At 43.4% G+C, this 23395-nt stretch overlaps 1 protein-coding gene and 1 non-coding gene across 2 annotated transcripts in view; one reads left to right on the forward strand and one right to left on the reverse strand.

The window, feature by feature from the left end:
- Positions 1 to 1425: 1425 nt before the first annotated feature.
- Positions 1426 to 1544, reverse strand: LOC145407318 (5S ribosomal RNA). Its single transcript, XR_013898681.1, has one exon. It is a non-coding gene; the product is annotated as a 5S ribosomal RNA (ribosomal RNA).
- A 3317-nt stretch (positions 1545 to 4861) lies between these two features.
- Positions 4862 to 23395, forward strand: part of LOC145407204 (uncharacterized) — a 31929-nt gene continuing 13395 nt past the window's right edge. The window contains exons 1-2 of the mRNA XM_080278241.1: positions 4862 to 4937; positions 22465 to 22714. Of these exons, the coding sequence (XP_080134367.1) occupies positions 4879 to 4937; positions 22465 to 22714 (309 nt within the window). The 5' untranslated portion in view covers positions 4862 to 4878. The remainder of the gene's footprint in view (positions 4938 to 22464; positions 22715 to 23395) is intronic.

Consider the following 23395-nt stretch of genomic DNA (forward strand, 5'->3'; position numbering starts at 1 on the left):
GTGAGCATGGAGGTGAAAAAGTTACTACATGACAGTATTGTGATACCAACTCTAACGTACGGAAGTGAAGCTTGGACATTGTTGGAAGGACACAAGTCAAGAGTGAGAGCAGTGGAAATGAGTTATTTAAGAGGAGCCTGTGGAGTCACGTGGAGAGAGAGGCTGACGAATGAGGATATAATGGAACGTTGTGGTGTTGATGTGGATGTGATAGGGAGCGTTATGAGGAACATACTGAGGTGGTTTGGCCATGTGGAGAGGATGGAGGGTGAAAGACTGACGAAGAGAGTGTATATGAGTGAGGTGGAGGGGGGAAGAGGGAGGGGGAGGCCGAGGATTAGATGGAGGGATGAGGTGGAGAGATATATGAGAGAGCGGGGTGTGAGTTGGGAGCAGGGCAGTGAAATGGCGGGGGACAGGGCGACTTGGAGGCGATTTGTTTGTGGCCACCCCAAACGGGATTGAGGCGTCTGGCAATAGATAGATAGATAGATAGAAATTGAACCGTGCTCCTACAGAGGCTAATGTGAAGGGATTCAAAATCAGTTTGACAGTAGCCACCCCCTGGGGATGGGTGTGTTGCTTCTTCTCTGTGCAGTTTGAAGGGTACACACACCATGTAATTAACCACAAGGAGGCATTTGTAGACCTTGAGGACCCTACAATAAATATTCAGACGATCGAGTGTTTGTGGTGTGATGTAGCCTAAAGGAGTAGTCCAAACTTCCAGGAATAGAAACAGAGTACAGTACTTTGCTTGGTACCTGTTTCTCAAGAACCACACACACACACACACACACACACACACACACACACACACACACACACACACACACACACACACACACACACACACACACACACACACACACACACACACTACATCACTTTGTTGCTGTTGCTGCCTTGTACCAACCTCACTCAGAAGGTTAGTAACAGTGTGATGTTAGGTTAGGTTAGTGTAGCTTGTTAGTGTGATGGTAGGTTAGGTTAGCTTAGATTAGTCTAGCTTGTTAGTGTGATGATAGGTTAGTGTAGCTTGTTAGTGTGATGTTAGGTTAGGTTAGTTTAGCTTCTTGGGCAGCAGTTTTTTTCTGGTGTGTTTTGGATGGTTTTACCTTCAGTTTTGTCAGATTTGCTACATCAGTTGGGGGAGGGGATGTGGGGGAAATGGGCACAAGGAAGCATTTCTGACAAAAATGAATGTTAAAATCATTCAGAACAAGAAAAAATTGTTGCCCAACAAAGGTGTATTGTGTACTTGTGAAACTTTCCCGCTATATGTATCGCTGGATGTTCATTCATTCATTCATTGCCAGACGCCATGTATCCCAAACGGGGTGGCCAAGGGCTTAGAGTTAATTGTTTTACAGGGAGGGGCACTAATCCTCCACCAACCCCACTTGACACGTAGGGAGAACGTTATGCCAACAGCATCTGGTGTTCCCAGGCGGTCACCCATCCAAGTACTAACCAGACCCAACGTTGCTTAACTTTGCTGATCGGACGGGAAGCGGTGTACTCAACGTGGTATGGCCGTTGGCTAATGCACTTTGTACGTTTGGCGTGATTCCCAAATAGTGTGTCCAGGATATACAAATACTGTGGAGTAATTGTATGTTATTTGCAGTGGTTTACATCATCTGCTTCCTTTAATACGCAGCCATTTGCTTATCAAAGGAAGCAAACTGCAATAAGTGGCGTTCCTCAAGTTACTTCTGGCTGCATCTGCTCTTTATCCTCCTGCATAGTAACATCTTTCTGCTCTTTTATTTTTTTTTTATTTTTTATTTTTTTTATTTTCTTTTTTTTGTTTACTGAGTTGAATTTTGCCCTGATGGGTTTTGGATCTTCAGTGTAATATTTCGTAGCAGCGTTTTGTCTGCGGCCACCCTTTGTGGGATTAGGGCGTCGGCCTATAGATAGATAGATAGATGTTATCTGTGTTTACCACATGATTTACACCCAGTAATGTTATAGGTGGAAAATCAGTCCAGTCATGCATTCCCAGAACCAGTTTATTTTTTTCTCATTAGCTATTCAGTTCAGATCTGGCGAATCCCAGTTTGGCGAGTTTTTTTTCGCACCTATTATTCGCCAAGTGTGAGAGTTCAGTGTAGTCTAAAACTGGCGAGTTCTTGCAGTGTCCATGGCTTTGACAGTAGGTATGATCAAGCACTTATACTCAGTTTTTTCCAGCTGCTGATCCACTTTCATGAATAGTGGCACCTGCACACTCCTGCTGTGTGATTGGTTGGTTTCAGTTTCATACCTGAAGTATCATATTTACAGAAAAAAAAAAGTACTTTATATTCCAGTTCTCATAAATGCTGTTTGCATTGTCATTGTACTATACAGACAGACATGAAACGAGTATATGTCTGTGCTTCACTCAAACGGACAATGAATTTGAGGAAGTTGAATTTGAATTGAAATATTTATTGTTGTAAAAGGTACAGTGCATCTCACTATATTTAAAAAAAAATAAAAGCATTTGGCTGGGTAAGTGCAAATAAAAAGTACTGTATCTGAATACTTAGGCACTTGTTACATTAGACAACAGTACTATTCTAAGTAAATTGGTGGTTTTGTCAGTGGTAAAGTGGTGGATGTGGGAAGATGAATGGAACAATTACTACAGAGGAGGTGGGTGGGGGACATGAGAGACGGCCATGCGGGAAAAACAAATTGTCTCGTCTCGCAAGATGTCAGACTATTGTGCATCACACCTACTCCGTTGCTTCGATACCTTCACCCATATTATCCATAAGTATATATATTTGTAAGTACAGTATATATATTTATTTATTTAATAAGAGATGGAACAACTCTGTACCTCTTACAACAATATTTCAGTTCAAATTCAACATCCTCAAATTCACTGTCCATTTGGATGCAGCACAAATACATACTCGTTTCATGTCTGTTTGTATAGTACAGTACAATGACAGTGCAAAACAGCATTTATGAGAATTGGAGTATAAGGTACAATTTTTTTTTTTAAATATGATACTTCAGGAATGAAATTGAAACCAACCAATCATGCGGCAGGAGTGTGCAGGTGCCACATTCATGAAAGTGGATCATCAGCTGAAAAAAATTGAGTATAGTATGTTAGATTGTCAAAGGTGCTACAAATCAAAGAGAAAAAACTTTAAAGCTGAACAAGGGAGAGAGGAGATGCCTGTGGCTTTGTCAGGTGAACCAAAATGAATGCTGACGTAGGAGAGCACTTGAATGAGAATATTGTTTCTTAAGTAGCCAGGGTTGTTATGATTTAAATCAAATTATTTAAATCATGTGATTTAATTTGATTTAAATTAAAGTGAAAAAAATCATGATTTAAATCAAAATGGATAAACATATTGAGGTGGTTTGGCCATGCGGAGAGGATGGAGAGTGAGAGACTGATGAGGAGAGTGTATGTGACTGAGCTGGAGGGGGGGAGAGGGAGGGGGAGGCTAAGGATGAGACGGAGTAGAGGTATAGGAGTGTTGTATGAGCTGGGAGCAGGGCAATGAAATGAATGGGGACAGGGGGACATGGAGGCAATTTGTTTATGGCCACCCCTTACGGGATTAAGGCGTCTGGCAGTAGATGGATAGGATTTTTTTTTATTTTTTTTATTTTTTATTTTTTTAAATAATTACAGTAAAAATGGAGAAGACAGAGGATGTGATGGACGTGTGTTGTACAGATGCATCAAGTCTGCTTGGCCTGTACTCTTCCTGTACTGATCTTGATCATCAAGCACCAGTGATTGCCTTTTGTTCTACTATTCAACTTAAAAAAAAAGAAATCAAGTGTTTAACCATCTAACTTCTACATTTGTGTGTAAGAATTCATGTGCTTTAAATTGTATGCTTGTTTTAAGTTTGTTTTCAAGGGATTCAAGTACAGTAAGTATAATGTATCATGTTTGAGTGAAGTTCTTCTTCTGTTTCCCAAAAGTTGTGTACAGTATTTTAGTTTATCAGGTAGGCTTTGATTAAGCTAGTAAGTTCTACTTTTGATTTTAAGGAGTCAAGAGCTCTGGTTAGGAAAGCCTTTAATGCATTAGGTCTTTTCAAGTTGTATAGCAACTTTTGGGTATAGTAATAAATGTACATTACCAGACTATTATTTCATTTAACATTGATAAAGGCTCAGTACAAAAAAAAATTTCATAAAAGTGAAAAAAAAAAAAAAAAAAATCAAGTAAAACAGTTTAAATGTAAAAATCTGATTTAAATAAAATACTACAGATAAATAAATAAATACATAAATATATATATATATATATATATATATATATATATATATACACATGGTATATGCTATTTTTTCCAACCCTGAGTGTGAGTAACCTCCCCCATACCAAGAAGTGCTAGCTTGTGGTGCACTGCCTTACTCCCACTTTCCATTCACATTATTATTATCAATTTTGTAAGTCTGTTTGTTTGAACAGTACCGTAATAAATAATCATGCCTAATGGACATGTTGCAGCAAGTGTGAGGAAAAAAGACCCAGTATGGTACTCTTTTGACAGAATTCCCAAAGGCACAAACAGGATTAGAAAAACAATTACATTAAAAAAAAAAAAAAAAAAAAAATGAAGTAAAAAAGAAAAAAAAAAATGTGATTTTTTTACCCCCCAACCCTGCTGAACAGCTTAAGTACTGTATGTAGTTTTTTGTAATATATCACTTATGCTTTGTCAGCAGGTTGGTGTTGAGCACAGAAGATATTCTGGTATAATACTTGGGCTTTAATATGCAGGTTGACAGTAATCACGGAGGACATAAATTTGTTGTGCTTTAACAGGTTGGTGGTAAGCGTAGGTGACATGCTGTTTAGATGTTGGAGTGGTGGCAGGTAGAGTCGTGCAGCATACAAGAATGGCCAGCCACTATGATGACTACTATGCCTCCAGGTTTGATGGAGGCAGTCAACTGCAGTAAGTCAATGTTTGTGTTGTTTTGGCCTCTTGCTCAAGCAGAGTTTCACATTCACTGTAATATTGCCCCTCATATCACAGTAAACATCACACTATAAAACTGCTGTACAATAGCCTACTTCAAGAAAGAACCAGTCTTGTGAAAATGAAAATCTGTTGTATATAATCTTTCAGTAGCTAGAAGTACATTTCGTTTAGAAACAGGTGGCTTGGACAAAAAGCAATTGTCCCTGGGTGGCATTTTGTGAGCAACAAACCTCAGCTACTTGGATGCATGCTTTTATGGGCCCTATCTGTTTTAAGCACCCTAGCCCACTAGACCACCAACCATCACATAGTTACCTGTATGGTTACCATCCAGTGTAGTAAATGATTCCTTGAAGTGTGAGGAACCACTAAGCTTTCCTCTCAGTGTAAACTCACCTGATGGTTGCACTACATTGGTTAAGTGCAAGATAGGCACTCCGAGCTTCCACAAAGAAACCAGCAAAACAGAATGAAGGAGAGCAACCTGTGACTCTGTTTTGGTCTAGGGTCTTTCGCACCACAGGCAGCAAAACAGAAGTGAGCAGCTGAACACAATGAAATGGCAAATGTCCATTTACAGCCAATAACAACACAGGTCACAGACACTGAACAGTATGCCACAGAGGTTCTGTGACATTTTGATGTGTTATTGTACAGTACTGTACCGTAAATAGAAACCATTCAGTCAGGATACATCGTTTTCGTTTTCGTTTCGTTTTTAAAGGCTCCAACATGCTTGCATGTGTCGGCCTTGGTCACCTAATGGCGGCTCTCCACGCTGCACGATCCATTGCAGCCTCCCTGTTCAGTCCCTTAACCCTAAGGTCACACTTAATGACCTCATCCCATGTCTTTCTCGGTCTACCCCTCATAACCCCACCCCCAATATTAACACTTCTCACCTTCCTCACCCAATTATCATCCCCCATCCTCTCCACATGTCCAAACCACCTCAATCTACCTCTCCTCATCACAACACCAATACACTCCAGTCCCATCCTACCTCTCAACTCTTCCATTGTAAACCCAGCCCCTCCAGGCCTTGGACGCAGGAACGCACTGCACATCCACCTAATCATTGTCATTTCTGTACGTCTGAGCCAGCGAATATCTTCCTTCTTCACTGCCCATGTCTCACTGCCATACAGCATTACACTCCTAACACATACTGCATACAAAGACCCCTCAATGTCAGGAGAGGCAAGAGCTCCCTGAACTTCTTCCAACCACTTCTCACCCTAGCCACAGAGCTAGCTCCAGCCCCACCTCCAGCACACAACATGTCTCCCAAATAACAAAACTCTTCCACACACTCAAGAGATTCACCAGCAAGTTCAATCCTTTCACGCCTTACAATCTCCACCTGCTCACCCCAGCACGCCGTACACATAAAATCAGCATTATCTCGCAGTCTACCTCTGATACCACTACATCTCTTATGCACCCATTTATCACACACACCGCACAAGATGGAATTACTTCCCACGCTCTTGTGGCAAACAGCACATGGCCACTCTCCCTTGTCTTTGACAGTACCGCCACCAACCCTAGATATCATCACTTTTGTTTTATCTGCATTTACCCTTAAACCCTTTTGCCCCATACCATCTCTCCACTTCCTAAACCTTTCCTCCGCCTCCCTTTCATTCTCTGCAATCAGCACCAAATCATCAGCATACAACAACTCCCACGGGAGTCCATTTCTGAAGTCACGTGAAAGGGCTTCAAGTACCATGATAAACAACATGGGACTCAAGACTGACCCCTGATGCACACCAACATTCACGGAAAACTCATCACTCAAATCTCCATTCACTCTCACCTGGGTGTGAGCACCTACATACATGGCCATAATCACCCTAACCAGTCACTCCTCCTCCTCCAAGCCAAGCTTTCTCATTGCCCACTTCACCACCTTTCTACGGACTCTGTCAAAGGCCTTTTCCAAATCAACAAAAACATAGTAAAGATCCCTTCTCCTACCAATATATTTTTCCTGAATCTGTCGAACAATGAATATGGCATCAGTGGTCCCCCTACCTGGCATAAACCCAAACTGCATCTCATCAATATTCACTCTTTCTCTAATCATACCTTCTAAAACTCTCTCCATTACCTTCATTATCTGATCTAAAAGCTTTATACCTCTATAATTTCTTCTTTCCAGGGCATCACCCTTCCCTTTATACACATTTACAATTACACTCTTCAGCCAATCATCTGGGACAACACACTCATAAATAATCCTATTTATCAGGTCAGTGACTAAACTCACCCCTATATCGCCTGAGGCCTTCAACATTTTGGCAGTCAACCCAGACACACCTGCTGCCTTCCCCACCCTCATCCTGCCTATTGCCTCACTCACAGTAGCAGTATCAATCAAAGGCCAAGGGCCAGACACTGGATCTGCTGGCTCCAAACCTTCTCTGTCCCAGTCAAACTCCTCATTCAACAACCGGTTATAATGCTCTCTCCATGCATCTTTAATATCCCCACTGTTCACCACTACCCTTCCTTCATCATTCTTCACACACTGCTCACCTATGATATCCCGATTATCCCTCTTCACCTGACCTGCCACCCTAAATATATTTTTCCTTTCCCCATGATTTAGGTTATCAAGTAATTGTCTCTGTGACTCAGACTTTGCCCTGTATACCTCTCTTCTAGCCCTAGGCTTAGCAGCCAAATATTCCTCTTTGCTACCACCCTTCTTCCATTCCCGGAAAAGCCTTCTTTTCTCCTTAATTGCAGCTTCTACACCCTCATCCCACCACCAAGTTACTTTATGTCTTGGTGGTCCTCTTGTCCAGCCGCATGGTACATCAGTAACCCTCAAGAAATTGTTCTTGAGGGCTCTGTACTGTTCATTAACGCCTCTGTCTACAGCTCCCTATTCAGCCACCACTCTCCTCAACTCGCTATAGAAGGCATCCCTTACTACTTGGTTTTTCAGCTTCCATATTTTCCTCCTAGGTACATAAGTCCTCTTTTTCATCACTTGTTCTTTAAGCACCATATCACATATCAATAGTTTGTGCTGCTGCACACACTCCTCACTTCCTATAACTTTAACATCGCACACTAACCTTCTATCGGCCCTCCTAACCAGAAAATAATCTATCTGACTGCTATTTCCCCCAGACTCATACATAATTAACCTACTGTCTCTTCCTAAAATATGTGTTGCACACAATCATGTCCGTTGCCTCCCCAAACTCAAGTATCCTTTCCCCTTCTGCATTCCTTAGACCATACGCACATCCCCCATGCACTCCTTCATAAACTTGTGCTGCTTCACCTACATGACCATTTAAGTCCCCTCCCAAAATCACTATCTCATCCCGCATACCACCCACTACATGTATTAAATCATTCCAAAATCTATCTTTCTTTGATTCATCCAATCCTGCCTGTGGAGCATATGCCGATATAATCGCAGCTATCTTTCTTCCCAACAGAATTTTCACTACCAATATCCTATTGCTTACTCTCAAAACATTCACAACATATTCCACCCATTTCTCCGCAACCATTACACCAACTCCTCCATATCCGTCTGTCCCCCCCTGCCAAAACAACTTATAGCAATAGTCCTTCCCAACAATCTTCTGGCTGATCCACCCCTGTACCGGACTTCCTGCAAACACGCCACATCCACCCACCTCCTACTGAATGCCTCAACGACTTCCCCTGCTCTTCCCCTCAAACTTCCCACATTCCATGAACCCACCCTCATCCCCATGGATGATTTACTGTCCTCAGGCTTGCTTTGAAACTTATTTTGCTTTGTCATCTTCAGTATTAATAAAGGGGGACAGACACAGCACAGGTCCCACTCACTGCACAGTCCCAGGTCCAGGCATTGGATCTGGGACCCCTAGCCCACCAGCTTACCAGTGGCTGTGGTAGTGGCCTCGGGGCACCCTGCCAGGACAGCTGCAGGGACACCCTCCAAGCGCGTTTTGGCACTGCAACTATCCCGCCATTATACACCCACTGATAGGGCAGCCTCCTGGGGCGCTACTCCCAGGTTCGGGCCCCTCTCTATTGGGCGGAAGCGGCAGCTTGGGAACCGCAATGCCCTGTACCCTCTAGCACAGGCCCGAACCCCATCTCGCCCTGGACCCACGATCTATGCTGGCGGAACCCCTGCCACGCCTCCCCCCAGAAGTCCGCCACTAGGTAGCGGGGGCAAAGTTTTCTGGCCGCATGCACTTGCTGGCGCCAACCCCTGTAACGTAGTGGGATACGTTGTGTGAAATGTAAAGTGCATATGGTGTAGTGCATAGATAGTTAGAGGAAATGTTTGGGAGAGTATGCTGGTCTACTCTCCATGTTACTGTCACACTGAAAAGGTCAGCAAAGGGGGATGGTTAGATAGCTAGTGAAACAGGAGCTCCAGCTCTCCCTATCACCAGCATTCCCATACCCCTCGGGAGTACTACCCTGTTCGGCCTGTGCTACGACCTCCTCCTACCTATTTTATTCTGGACAGAGCTAAATAATCTTACTGTCCCCAGGTTGTAAGGGTGAGGAAGTCTGAGTAACATCTTCACCCTGAACATATCTATTATTCAGGCTGATTTCTGTAACAGTGTGAAATGGAACACACTCAGCATGAAATAAGTCTATGTAAATTTGTAAGTAGAAACTGAAAGAATAAAACACTTAATTGGATTTGTATAATGTCTCAGAATAATCAATGAACTGAAATATGCTGCAGTGGTTACACTCCCTCGGTGAGGAGGTTCAAATTTTTATGTTGTTTTGTAAAGGAATTACTGTAATTTCAGCAGGTATTGATGTATAATGGACACAAGTGCAGTTTCCCTTTCATTGTATTGCAGTAAAATTTTGATAATGATGTCTCATGCAAAATATTAAATATGAACAAGAAACTGAGTCATAGTAGCCACCACTGTTAGCTTCTGACAGTACAGTAAAATCTCGTTATAATGGACTTCAGTAGACCGGAATTTGTTTTTATCAGAATCGAGGGGCTACCAGACTAAATTCCAACATATCGGAATGAGTCCGATAAAGCCAGAAGCAGTCTGGACTACCTGACCACTTCAGCTATGTTCACCACAGTGAGGTACCATAAATAAGAGACATATCTATCAGTGTACTGTACAGTATTGTTATGTATATTATACCATTGATTAATGAAGTGAAGGTATAATACTGAGTAGTAGTGCAGTGGTAGTGAAAACAGTTTAAAAACCATTGGTGCGATCCGGACTAATGTCCAATGTATCGGAAAAAGTCGGGGTTAGTAGGGGGAAGTCCGGATGTCTCGTTTATCAGACTTTCGCTTTTTTCGGTATGGCTTGGGCCCCAATTAGGCCATTATAGTGAGGTCTTACAGTACTTCCAATTCAAGTGAGGATTTGGCTATAATGTTGCTGTTAAGGCCCTAGGCTCATGTAGATGTGAACCTGGGGGCAGCAGGCTGCAGTTGCCCTTCTTCTTTGGAGGGATAGGGAGGAGGTAGAGGGATATTTATTCTGTATAACTTGGCTTTAGAACTGCCAGGCTATAAGTGCCACATTGTTAAGATGTCCTTCAGATCTTCAGCCACCAGGCTTTTGGATAATGCTGGTAACTCATCATCAGAATTTTTCTTTTTGAAAGGGTGGCCTGCAGCAGCAGCAACCATCTGGATGCTGTCGGTGCTTGATTCTTGGTGCCTTCATGCACAAATCTCCCCCTCCCCCCTTTTAGGGGGGGTTCCTTATAGTTCCAGTTCACCTTTTTTTTTTTTTTTTTTTTTTTTTTTTGCGCATTTACAGTTGTATAGTTTTTTGTTTGCTCATTTATATGGGCTTCGACATGCTTACATGTGTAAGCCTTGGTCACCATATGGGGACTCTTTGTACTGCTTGATGTCTAGCAGTGTCTCTGTTCAGTCCCTTATCCCTGAGGTCACACTGTCATCACCCTAGGTCACTTTTGGTCTGCCTCTAGCAGCTGTACCTCGAACATTCACACGTCTCATCCCCTACATCTAGTTGTCGTCTTTCATCTTTTCCACATGTTCAAGCCATGTCAGTTCGCCCCTTTGCACCAGTACACTAATTTCAAGTCCCATCCTTCCTCTCAACTCTTTATTCACCATTCCTAGCCTCCCTAGCCCGGTCATTCAAGAACGCACTATACATTTGTCTAATCATTATCGTATCTGCACATTTGAACATACAAATATCCTTCTCCTCCACTTCCCAGTCTCACTGCTGTACAGCAGCATTACCTGCCAAACTTGCGCTGCATACAAGAACCCCCTAGCATGGAGGGAGAGCCTTCTCAATATCAGGAGGAGCAACAGCTTTCTAAGCTTCTTCCAACCACGTCTTACCCATGCCACTGAGGTAGCTTAAGCCCCACCTCCAGCACATATGTCCCCCAAATAAAACTTCTCTGCACACTCAAGAGACTCAGCAGCAAAAGTAAGCCTATCCCACCTTGCTGCCTCTGCTTGCTCTCTTTTGGACACACAAACTCAGCATTATTGTGCAGCCTACCTCTAATACCGCCACATCTGTTATCGTTTCGTTTTTGAAGGCCCCAACATGCTTGCATGCATAGGCCTTGGTCACCTAATGGCAGTTCTCCATGCCGCTCAATCTATGGCAGCCTCCCTTTTCAGTCCCTTAACCCTGAGGTCACACTTAAATACCTCGTCCCAGGTCTTTTTCTGTCTACCCCTCGCAACCCCATGCCCAATATTTATGCTTCTCATTAAGCAACGTTGGGTCTGGTTAGTACTTGGATGGGTGACCGCCTGGGAACACCAGGTGCTGTTGGCATCCCTACGTGTCAAGTGGGGTTGGTGGAGGATTAGTGCCCCTCCCTGTAAAACAATTAACTCTAAGCCCTTGGCCACCCCGTTTGGGATACATGGCGTCTGGCAATGAATGAATGAAAATATTCTGTACCCAATTATCATCCCTCATCCTCTCCACATACCCAAACCACCTCAATCCACCTCTCCTCATCACAACACCAATATACTCCAGTCCCATCCTGTAATGGGGTGTATAAAAAGCCCGTGTTGCCTAGAGGCGAAGAGGGGATCCTCTCTTTGGCTCAGTGGTAACGTGCGTGCATATGAAGCACGGGGGCTTGAATTTGAGTCTCGGCCAGGACAGTGATTAATTTGTTGTTTCATTTCAGTTATTACATTGGTTGGCAGCGGTGTGGGTTGTCAGGGGGGGCTTGGTTGGCAATTTGATGTTGGTCCTTGGTTAGCTGACAGAGTCCCTGCCCTCATACCGGGGATGGGCTGTTTCGGTGTGGTCCGCAGCCACCCCGTGGTGGCCTCCGATGCTTACGCTACCTTGTGTGTTCGAAACTCACTAAATTAATCACCAAGGGGAGAAAAGACGGATGTAATGGGGTGTATAAAAGCCCACGTTGCCTAGAGGCAAAGAGGGGGATCCTGTCCTTGACTCAGTGGTAATGTGCACGCATATCATGCGCGAGGGCTCGAGATTGAATCTCGATCAGACTAATGAGTAATTTAAGTTTCATTTCAGTTAGTACAATCATACCTCTCAACTCATTCCACTGTAGACCCCCCCCCCCCAAGCCCTTGAACTCAGGGACACAGTGCACATCCACCTAATCATTGTCATTTCTGTCCTTTTGAGCCTGCGAATATCCTCTTCCTTTACTGCCCAGGTCTCACTATCATATGGTATTACACTCCTAACACATGCTGCATACAAAGATCCCTTAGCATGTAGGTAGAGCCCTCTCAATGACAGGAGAGGCAACAGCTCCCTGAACTTCTTCCAACCACTTTTAACCCTAGACATTCAAAACTCTTCCACACACTCGAGAAACTCCTTCATGCCTGACAATCTCTACCTGCTCTCCCCAACATGCTACACTCATAAAATCAACATTATCTTGCAGTGTACCTCTAATACCACTACATCTCTTATGCACCCACTTATCATAAACACTGCACGAGATGGAATTACTTTCCACACCCATGTGGCAAATTGCACATGGCCACTCTCCCCCTTCTTTGACAGTATCACCACCAACCCGAGATATCATCACATTTGTTTTATCTGCATTTACTCTTAAGCCCTTGTGCCCCGTACCATTTCTCCATTTCCTAAATCTTTCTTTGGTCTCCCTTTCATTCTTTGCAATCAGCACCAAGTCATCAGCATACATCTCCCATGGGAGTCCATTTCTGAAGTCTCATGAGAGGGCTTCAAGTAAACAGCAGGGGACTCAAAACTGACCCCTGATGCAAACCAACATTCATGGAAAACCTATCACTCAAATCTTCATTCACTCTTACCTGGGTGCAAGCACCCGCATACATGGCCATAACCACCCTAACCAGCCACTCCTCCATCCCAAGCTTTCTTATTGCTTACTTCACCACCTCTCTAGGGACTCTGTCAAAGGCCATCTTCAGATCAACAAAAGCAAAGTACAGTTCTCTTTTCTTTCCTATATATTTTTCCTGATTCTGTCGAACAGTGAATATGGCATCAGTGGTCCCTGTGCCTGGCATAAACCCAAACTGCTTCTCATCAATATTCACTCTTTCTCTAATCATACCTTCTAGAACTCTATCCATTATCGTCATTATCTGATCTAAAAGCTTTATACCTGTATAATTTCCTTTTTCCAGGGCATTACCCTTCCCTTTCTATACATTTACAGTTACACTCTCAAGCCAATCATCTGGGACAACACACTCATATATAATCATATTTATCAGGTCAGTTACTAACATCACTCTTATATCTGCAGAGGCCTTCAGCATTTCAGCAGTCAACCCAGACACACCTGCCGCCTTCCCCATCTGCATCCTGCCTGTTGCCTCACTCATGGTAGCAGCTCCTAGCAAAGACCAAGGGCCAAATGCTGGATCTGCTGGCTCCTGTCCTTCCCTGTCCCAGTCAAACTCTTCATTCAACAACCAACTATAACGCTCTCTCCATGCATCTTTAACATCCTCACTGTTCACCACTACCCTTCCTTCATTATTCTTCACACACTGCTCACCTATAATATCCTGATTATCCATCTTCACCTGATTTGCCACCTTAAATATCATATTCTTCCTTGCTACATGGTTTAGGTTATCAAGTAAAAAGTCTCTGCGACTCAGACTTCCTCCTGTATACCTCTCTTCTAGCTCCACGTGTTGCAGCCAAGTATTCCTCTTTGTTACCATCTTTCTTTCACTCCCGGAAAAGCCTTCTTTTCTCCTTAGGTGCAGTTTCTACACCCTCATCCCATCACCAGGTCACTTTATGTCTTGGTGGGCTTCTTGTCCAACCGCATACTGCATCAATAACTCTCAAGAGGTTGTTCTTGTGGGCTGTGTACTGTTCGTTTACGCCTCTGTCAATGACTTCCTGTTCAGCTGCCACTCCTCACCTCGCCACAGAAAGCATCTCTTACTGCTTGGTTGTCCTGCCTCCATATTTTCTTCGTATGTACATAAGGCCTCTTTTTCAACACTCGTTCTTTAAGGACCATGTCACATGTCAATAATTTGTGCTGCAGCACACACTCCTCACTTCCTATAACTGTAACATCCCTCACTAACCTCCTATCAGCCCTTCTGACCAGAAGATTATCAATCTGACTGCTATTTTCCCCAGACTCATATGTAATCATGCTACTCTCTCTTTTCCTAAAATGTGTGACATGTTCATTGCCTACCCAAACTTGAGTATGTTTTCCCCTTCCTCATTTCTTGTACCATATGCACATCCCCCATGTACTCCTTTATATCCTTGAGCTGCCTTACCTACATGACCATTTCAGTCCCCTCCCAAAACCAGTATCTCATCATCCCCCATACCACCTACTATATGTATGAAGTCATCCCAAAATCTATCCTTCTCTACCTCATCGAAGCCTGACTGTGGAGCATATGCTGATATAATTGCAAACATCATTCCACCGAACAAAATTTTCACTACAAATATGCTATCACCTACTCTTATAACATTCATAACATATCCCACCCATTTCTCCACAACCAATGCAGCCACACCCCCATATCCATCTTCCCCCTCTTGCCAAAAGAACTTATAGTAGCAAAACTTCCCAACAATCTGGCTGATCCACCCATGTACCTGCCTGCCTACAAACATCCCACATCTGCCCACCTGCTACTGAATGCCTCAGCAACTTCCCCTGCTCTACCCCTTAAACTTCCTACATTCCATAAACCCACTCTCATCCCCCTGGGTGGTTTAATATCCTCAGGCTTGCTTTGAAGCTCATTCTTGTACTTGGTCATAGTTGGTAATAATAAAGGGGAAGAGGCATACCACAGGCCCCACCCACTACACAGTCCCAGGTCCTTGCAATGGATCTGGAACTCCTAGCCCACCAGCCTTACCAGTGACTGTGGTAGTGGCCTCAGGGCACCCTGCCAGGACAGCTACAAGGACACCCTCCAAGCGTGCCTTAGCACTGTAACTGCACCGCCATTATGCACCCATTAATAGGGCAGCCTCCTGGGGTGCTACTCCCAGGTTCGGGCCCTTCTCTTTTGGACAGAAGCAGCAACCTGGGAACCAAAATACCCTGTACCCTCTAGCACAGGTTCGAGCCCCATCTCGCCCCAGACTAAAGATCTATGCCACTGGGGCCCCTGTCATGCCTCCCCCCAAAAGTCTGCCACTAGATAGTGGGGACAAAGTTTTCTGGGCCACATGCCCTTGCTGGCATCAACCCCTGTAGCGTAGTTTTTTTTTTTTTTTTTTTTTTTTTTTTTTTTTTTTATAAATGAGAGGAAGAAGGAACCAAAGGCCATGAGCCCGCAGTAACAGTTCCCTCCAAGAGAAAAACAAAATACAATAGAGAGCCAAATTCAAGATCCGATCATTGTGAGATGCCTGGACACACTGCGTTTGAAAGACTGGAGATCATAGGCAGCAGGAAATACAGACAGAGGGAGACAGTTCCAGAGCTGACCTGTTGCATAAATGAAAGACTGGGAGTAACGGTTAACTCTTGCATTAGAGAGTTGGACAGAAAAGGGATGAGAGTTTGCTGCCAGACGGGTGCTACGCGCCCGTCGTAGAGGTGGAGGAATGCAAGCAGACAGTTCAGAGGAGCAGTGACCATTAAAGTAGCGATAGAAAAGAGATAAAGATGCAACTGTGCGGCGAAGAGACAGAGGTTGAAGGGAGTCAGTAAGAGGAGGAGAGTTAATGAGACGAAAAGCCTTTGACTCCACCCTATTGAGAAGAGCAGTATGTGGGGAGCCTCCCCACACATGAGAGTTGTACTCCACACAGGGGCGTATAAAACCCTTGTATAGAGTCAACAATTGTGCAAGGGTAAAGAAAGAGCGGAGTCGGCTTAGCACACCCAATCTCTTGGAAGCAGATTTTACAGGAGATGTAATATGATCTTTCCAAGATAAGTCCCGTGTAAATGAAACCCCAAGCATGTTCAAGGATGATGCAGGATTAAGCTGAATATTATTAAACATTAGTGGGTATACCTGTGGAAGATTTTGTCGGGTTGATAGGTATAAGAACTGAGTCTTAGATGCATTAAAAACAACCATATTATTTTTACCCCAGTCAGAGATACGAGCCAAGTCAGACATTAGGTGTGCCATAGCCTCATCCCTTGTTTGTTGAAGTAACTGTTGAGATGAGCGTTGTGGGAACCGAATGGAAAGGTGAAGGGTGGAGTCATCAGCATATGAGTGGATAGGGTTAAATGTACAGCTTAGAAGATCATTGATGAATAAAAGGAAGAGAGTTGGTGATAGGACAGAGCCCTGAGGAACACCACTGTTGATAGATCTAGGAGAAGAACGATGGCCGTCTACAACAGCGGCTATAGAACGACCAGAAAGGAAGCTAGCGATGAAGGCACAGATAGAAGGATAGAAACCGTAGGAGGGCAGTTTGGAAATTAATGATTTATGCCAGACTCGATCGAAAGCCTTTGAGATGTCAAGTGCAATGGCAAAGCTTTCGCCAAAGTCCCGAAAGGAGGATGACCAGGAGTCTGAAAGGTAGGTGAGAAGATCGCCAGTGGAGCGTCCCTGACGGAACCTGTACTGACAATCAGAAAGAAGGTTGTGATAGGAAAGATGCCTTAAAATTCTTCTATTGAGAATTGACTCGAAAACTTTTGAAATACAGGATGTTAAAGCAGTTGGACGATAGTTGGAGGGTTGGGAGTGGTCACCCTTCTTTGGGACTGGCTGAATGAGAGCAAACTTCCAGCAAGAAGGAAAGGTACAAGTTGACAAACAAAGGTGAAAGAGTTTACCTAGGAAGGGTGTAAGCACAGAAGCACAGTTCTTGAGAACAACAGGAGGGACTCCATCAATCCCATATACCTTGTTAGTACTGAGGCCAGTGATGGCAGAAAATACATCAGCTGAAGAAATTTTAATGTCAGCAATGCGGAAGTCAGAGGGGGGAAGTGATGGAGGAACAGCACCGGAATCGTCTAAGGTGGAATTGGAGGAGAAAGTCTGAGCGAAGAGATCTGCTTTATCAGTAGAAGAAATAGCTACAGAACCATCAGAATAGAAAAGAAGAGGGAAGGATGATGAGGTAAAGTTTTTAGAAAGATTTTTGGCAAGGTGCCAGAAGGAGCGGGAAGAATTCGAGTTGGAGAGTTGAGAGCATTTAGTATGGATGAAATTATTTTTAGTAGAGCGAAGAACAGACTTAGCACGATTCCGGGCAGAAACATAAAGATGATGTGATTCAGGGGTGGGTTGGCTCCGGTACCTTTTGTAGGCCCTCTTCTTGTTGCGGACAGCATTAGAACAAGCGTGATTAAACCAAGGCTTTCTTGCGTTAGTCAGAGGATATGAGAAAGGAATGTATGCTTCCATGCCCGAGAGAATAACCTCCGTAATGCGCAAGGCACACTCAGATGGCTCCCGGCCATGGAAGCAATAATCATTCCAGGGAAAATCAAAGAAGTACTGCCTGAGGGCCTCCCAGTCCGCGGCTCCAAAATGTCACAGACGACGTTTCCCTGGAGGGTCCACAGGCCGTACCGGAGTGATAGGACAAGTTAAGGTAATAAGGTTGTGATCGGAGGAGCCCAACGGAGAGAAAAGATTAACAGAGTAAGCAGAAGGATTAGTTGTGAGGAAGAGGTCAAGTATGTTAGGGCTCGCTCCAAGGCGGTCAGGGATACGGGTAGGGTGCTGTACAAACTGCTCTAGGTCATTAAGGATAGAAAAGATGTAGGCTTGTTCACCAGGTGGATCCGTGAAAGGAGAGGAGAGCCAAAGGTGGTGGTGAACATTGAAATATCCTAGAATGGAGATTTCAGAGAAAGGAGAAATGGATAGAATGTGTTCCATCGTAGAAGTAAGATAGTCGAAGAATTTTTGATAGTCAGTAGAATTAGGGGATAAGTAAACAGCACAGATATATTTAGTCGGAGAATGACAGGAAAGCCGAAGCCAGAGTGTAGAGAATTCAGAAGAATCGAGTTCAGGAACACGAGAGCAAGATAAGTCGTTGCGTATATATACACAACAGCCACCTTTGGCTTTGAAATGAGTATAGAGAAAGTAGGAGGATACAGAAAAGGGTTTGCTGTCAGTTGCCTCAGACAGCTGAGTCTCCGTTAGAAAAAGAAGGTGAGGTTTAGAGGAGGAGAGGTGGTGCTCAACAGAGCGAAAGTTAGAGGAAAGGCCGCGAATGTTGCAGAAATGAAGAAGAAGAGAGTCAGACAGTGGTTCCAGGCACCTCGAATTGTCACCGGGAGAGGGGCGGATGGTGGGGGCATTTATGGTCCCCCCCCCCTGGGGACTCCGAGGCTTGGTGAAGAGACGCCATTTTTTTGAATTTTGAATAGGAAGTGTAGTGTGTACTGTGCATGTAGTTTGGTGTAGATAGTTAGAGAAATTTGTACTGGAGAGCATGCTGGCCTACTCTCTGTGTAACTGAGACACTGAAAAAGTTCAGCAAAGGGGGATGGTCAGGAACTAGTCCTGAGGGCTGATGAAACGGGAGCTCCAGCACTCCCTGTCATCAGCTTTCCATCCACCTCGGGAGTACTGCCCTGCTCGACTGGTGCTACAGTCTACTGGGGTATGTTGTGTGGTATGTAAAGCACATGTGGTGTTGTGCATAAGATGGCTGGAGGAAATGTTTGGGAGAGTATGCTGATCTACTTTCCAAGTTAGTGCCACACTGAAAGGTCAGCAAAGGGGGATGGTTAGGTAGCTAGTGAAAGAGGAGCTCCAGGTCTCCCTGTCACCAGCATTCCCATTCCCCTCAGGAGTACCACCTTGTTCAGCCGGTGCTACAACCTCTTCCTTGTTATGAACCCACTTGTCACAAACACTGCACAAGATGGTATTATTTCCCATGCCTTTGTGGCAAACTGCACATGGCCACAATCCCTCTGCTTTGAAGTACTGGCACCTGCCTTAGTTACCATCACTTGTTTATCCACATTTGCCCTCAGACCCTTGTAACCCATTTCATCTCTCCACTTCTTAGATCTCTGCAGTCCCCTCATTTTCTGTAATCAACACCAAATCATTTGCATAAAACACCATATGGTAATATGTTTTTAAAGTCCCTTAAGAATTACAGCACCTTGATAAATAATAAGGAGAGTAAAACCTAATCATGATGCAAACCAGCATTTATGGGAAATCATCACAGAGACTCCATTCACTCTCACTTTTAATTAATAAATTTAATTAAAGTACCATAATTATTTATTGTTGGCATCCATTAGCTGATATGAAATTGAAGAGTTGGTACACAGTATTTTTTCCTGTGATGAAGCATAGCACTGCACATTGGACCTATGTGTTTTATGCACCCATCCACATTATTTGCTTCTTTTCAAGCCACCTGTGTCATACGTCAGTCTCTTTACAGTACAGGTATTAGAATGTTTCTGAATACTGTATATCAGACCACAGGGTTCAACAAATTTCACAATGGTTCAGAATCACTGGGCATCCTAATCGAGTAAGACGCTGACAAGTCAAGTACAGTGTACAGTAAATTCTCTGTTATCCGTCGTTTGCAGTATCTGGCACTGCTGGCTCGGCTCTATTAAAGCAATATCCGACAAAATTATGTAATATCCACGTCGAGGTGTATCAACTGGTGCTTAAATGGTTGCCAGCCATTGCTATATTACTGTATCATTATTACTTTATTGTATTTTATGCTTAATATTCATCTTTACACATGGAAAAGTTAGAGGGCCAAGACGGATAGTCGCACAATGTCTGGCTTGGCACCGAATATTGAGCCGATGGAGGGTACTATGCAATATCCAGCATTTCACATTATTCGGCTTAGGGTTTGGCTGAATTACGCCAGATAATTGAGAGTTTACTGTATTAAGAAAGTATTATGATGACTATTTTATTTTTATGCATGAAACTGTGTATAAATGGTGCAGTTTGTGGGGTAGAGCCAAGAATTTTTAAACATGGAATGATTTAACCTGTAGGATGCAGCTGGAATGGTATTTGGACTATTGTACAGAACACTGTTGAAAGCTTTCTCATTATAATAAGTTTAGTTTTCCTGTTTCTGAATATTACCCACTCCATTTGAATCATTTAAAAGTTAGTTGATGAGGAATAATTTATTTTATATATATATATATATATATATATATATAGGTAAATGCAGGTAAACGCAAGGAAATACCAGTTAGAGACAGGGAAGGAAATTTATTGACCAAAGATGGAGATATTAAAAATAGATGGAAAGAGCATTTTGAGACAGTTCTTAATAGACCAATACCACCAGAAGAGGATATACCGTCTGCTCAGGAAGATTTAAATATAGAAACAGGAGAGTTGAGGCTTGCAGAAGTGGAGAAAGCAGTAAAACAGTTAAAGAATAATAAGGCACCAGGGGAGGATGGTTTATTTCCGGAAATGTTTAAAGTGGAGGGGGATAGATTAATAATGATCTTGACCAAGCTATTCAATAAGATATGGGTGACGGGGTTACTACCATCAGTTTGGAAGAATGGTATAATTGTTAAAGTTCTGAAGAAGGGAGACCTGAGTGAATGTGGTAGTTGGAGGGGAATCTCTTTGTCACCGATAGCTTTGAAAGTTTTCAGTAGAGTGTTGTTAAATAGGTTGGAGCTGGTGGTTGAGGGTATTCTGAGGGATGAACAGGCTGGTTTTAGAAAGGGACGTGGTTGCAATGATCAGATCTTTATAGTTAGGCATTTGATGCAGCAAGTTAATGAAATGAGAGTACCGTTAAGTCTTTGTTTTGTTGATTTTGAAAAGGCTTTTGATAGTGTTTCGAGAGAGACTCTGGGGAAGATCATGAGACATTATGGAATACCAGAGGAGTTTGTGAGGGTCATTATGAACATGCATGAGGACACATTTTGTAAAGTGATGGTTGATGGTTGTCTGAGTGATTCGTTTGAAGTCAAGTCCGGAGTAATTCAAGGTGGTGTTCTATCGCCTTTACTATTTATATTGGTCATTGATTACATTATGAAACGCGTTGGAACAGAAACCGGTGCAGGTATACTTTGGGGAGAGAACAGGAAACTTTTGGATTTAGATTATGCAGATGATATAGTTTTTATTTGTGATGGGCCAGAAGAGATGCAGAGAGTGTTGGACTGTTTGGTGAGTGAAGGTCGCAAGGTGGGTTTGGTTATTAATTGTGGAAAAACTGAAATAATCAATATGAATATGGAAAATGCGCAGGAATGTGTAATTGGAGGTATGGTTGTAAAGCAAGTTGATAGGTTTAAATATTTAGGTACTTATTTAGCCAAGGATTGTTCTTTGAACTTTGAATTTGAGGAAAGGTTAAAGAAGGCTAATCAGGCAATGGGAATGCTTAAAAATATTTGGAATAATAACAATTTTTCTGTGCATACAAAAATCAGACTTTATAAGGTAATGGTTAGGAGTATCTTAATTTATGGACACGAGTCTTGATACAGCACAGTGACTATGGAAAATAAATTCTTGGTGTTTGAAAACAAAGCACTTAGAAGAATATTAGGAGTTAAGTGGTGGGAAAGGATACCAAATAGTAGAATTAGAGAAATAACGGGAGTGCAGCCGGTCGATGAATATGTTAGGTTCTCACGATGGAAGTGGCTAGGACATGTGTATAGGAGACAGGGAATAGTACGAGGTACACCAGGGTGGGTGGCACTTGGTAGGAGAGGTAGAGGAAGGCCAAAAGAGACGTGGGTGAGGACAATGAGACGGGAAGTTGGAGATGAGTGTTGGGGAGATCTTGAGGAGTTAGCACAAGATAGGATGTGGTGGTGTGAGTTCATGGAGGCCCTATGCATCCCCAAGGGTGCCACAGGAAATGATTGATTGATTGATATATATATATATATATTTTAGTTCTGATTCCTGTCATTCCTATTATATTAGTGGAAGATTGGGTAAAGATGAAATTACTCTTAATTCTGATGATAATGATGATGTTTCTCTGCAGGATATGATGATTATGGTAATGAGATTTCCCTTCAGGTATGAAGAATTTGGTCAGCCTGTCAGGCCACGGATGAGCCCGTGGGAGAGACTTGGGCCAAAAGAGCAAGTTTCTAGCAGAGAAAGAAATATGGGGCCATGGGCACATCCCTCCATGATGCCAAGAGAGGGCATGAGCAGGTTTGGTGACTTCAAAGACCAAATGAGTGGTGCTCCCCATGACATCACCCAAAATGAGAGCAGATCCCAACTTGCCTTGGATATCATCAATGCTGCCCTTGGAGGAAGTGTAAGTAAATCACACCTGCTACAGTCAGTGTTTAATGAAAGTCCAGAACATATGTAGGCAAAATGCTACTTTTAAGTGAGAAGTTTGTTGTTATTGTTGCAGTTGTAAGATGGCAGTGTGTATGTTCTGTTGTTTGATGAATTGTGTGAGTTCTTGTTTTTTGGTGTTTATGCCATCTATGTTTAACTGAAGGATGTTTATGTTGTGTGTGTGATGTGTGTTGGCTGCTGCAGCACGGGGGGGAGGTGGTGTGGGTGGAGGGGAAGGGGTAGGAGGAGGTTGTGATGGAGGTATGGGTTGAGGTGGATTAGGATGGGTCTTTCTTTCCTTCATTCTTTCCTTGTCCTTCTGCCTACGGGTGACTTTACACTCCCTCTTCTGTCTTTCTTTCCTTCATTCTTTCCACTTCCTTCAGCCTGTGGGTGACTCTACACTGAGTGACAAGCCAAATGGTTTCCTGTGCACCAGGAAACCATTTACTATGCTGGGTGGTAACCATATAACCAAATTTTGGCGCCTGATGGTTTAGTGGGTAATTATTGCGCTCCAATCGGATTGAGCCGGTGAAGGTTTATATCCAAGGGGTGGTTGGGGTTGATTGCTCATGTGATGCCACTCAGGGATGAGTGAGGCTGGTCACTCTCATCTTAAATGTCGTGACCAACTGCCTAGCCCTGGGCT

This window comes from Coenobita brevimanus, chromosome 72 (assembly GCF_032717465.1).
Source record: "Coenobita brevimanus isolate Jiangsu-jjx chromosome 72, ASM3271746v2, whole genome shotgun sequence".
Classification (NCBI taxonomy): Eukaryota; Metazoa; Arthropoda; class Malacostraca; order Decapoda; family Coenobitidae; genus Coenobita; species Coenobita brevimanus.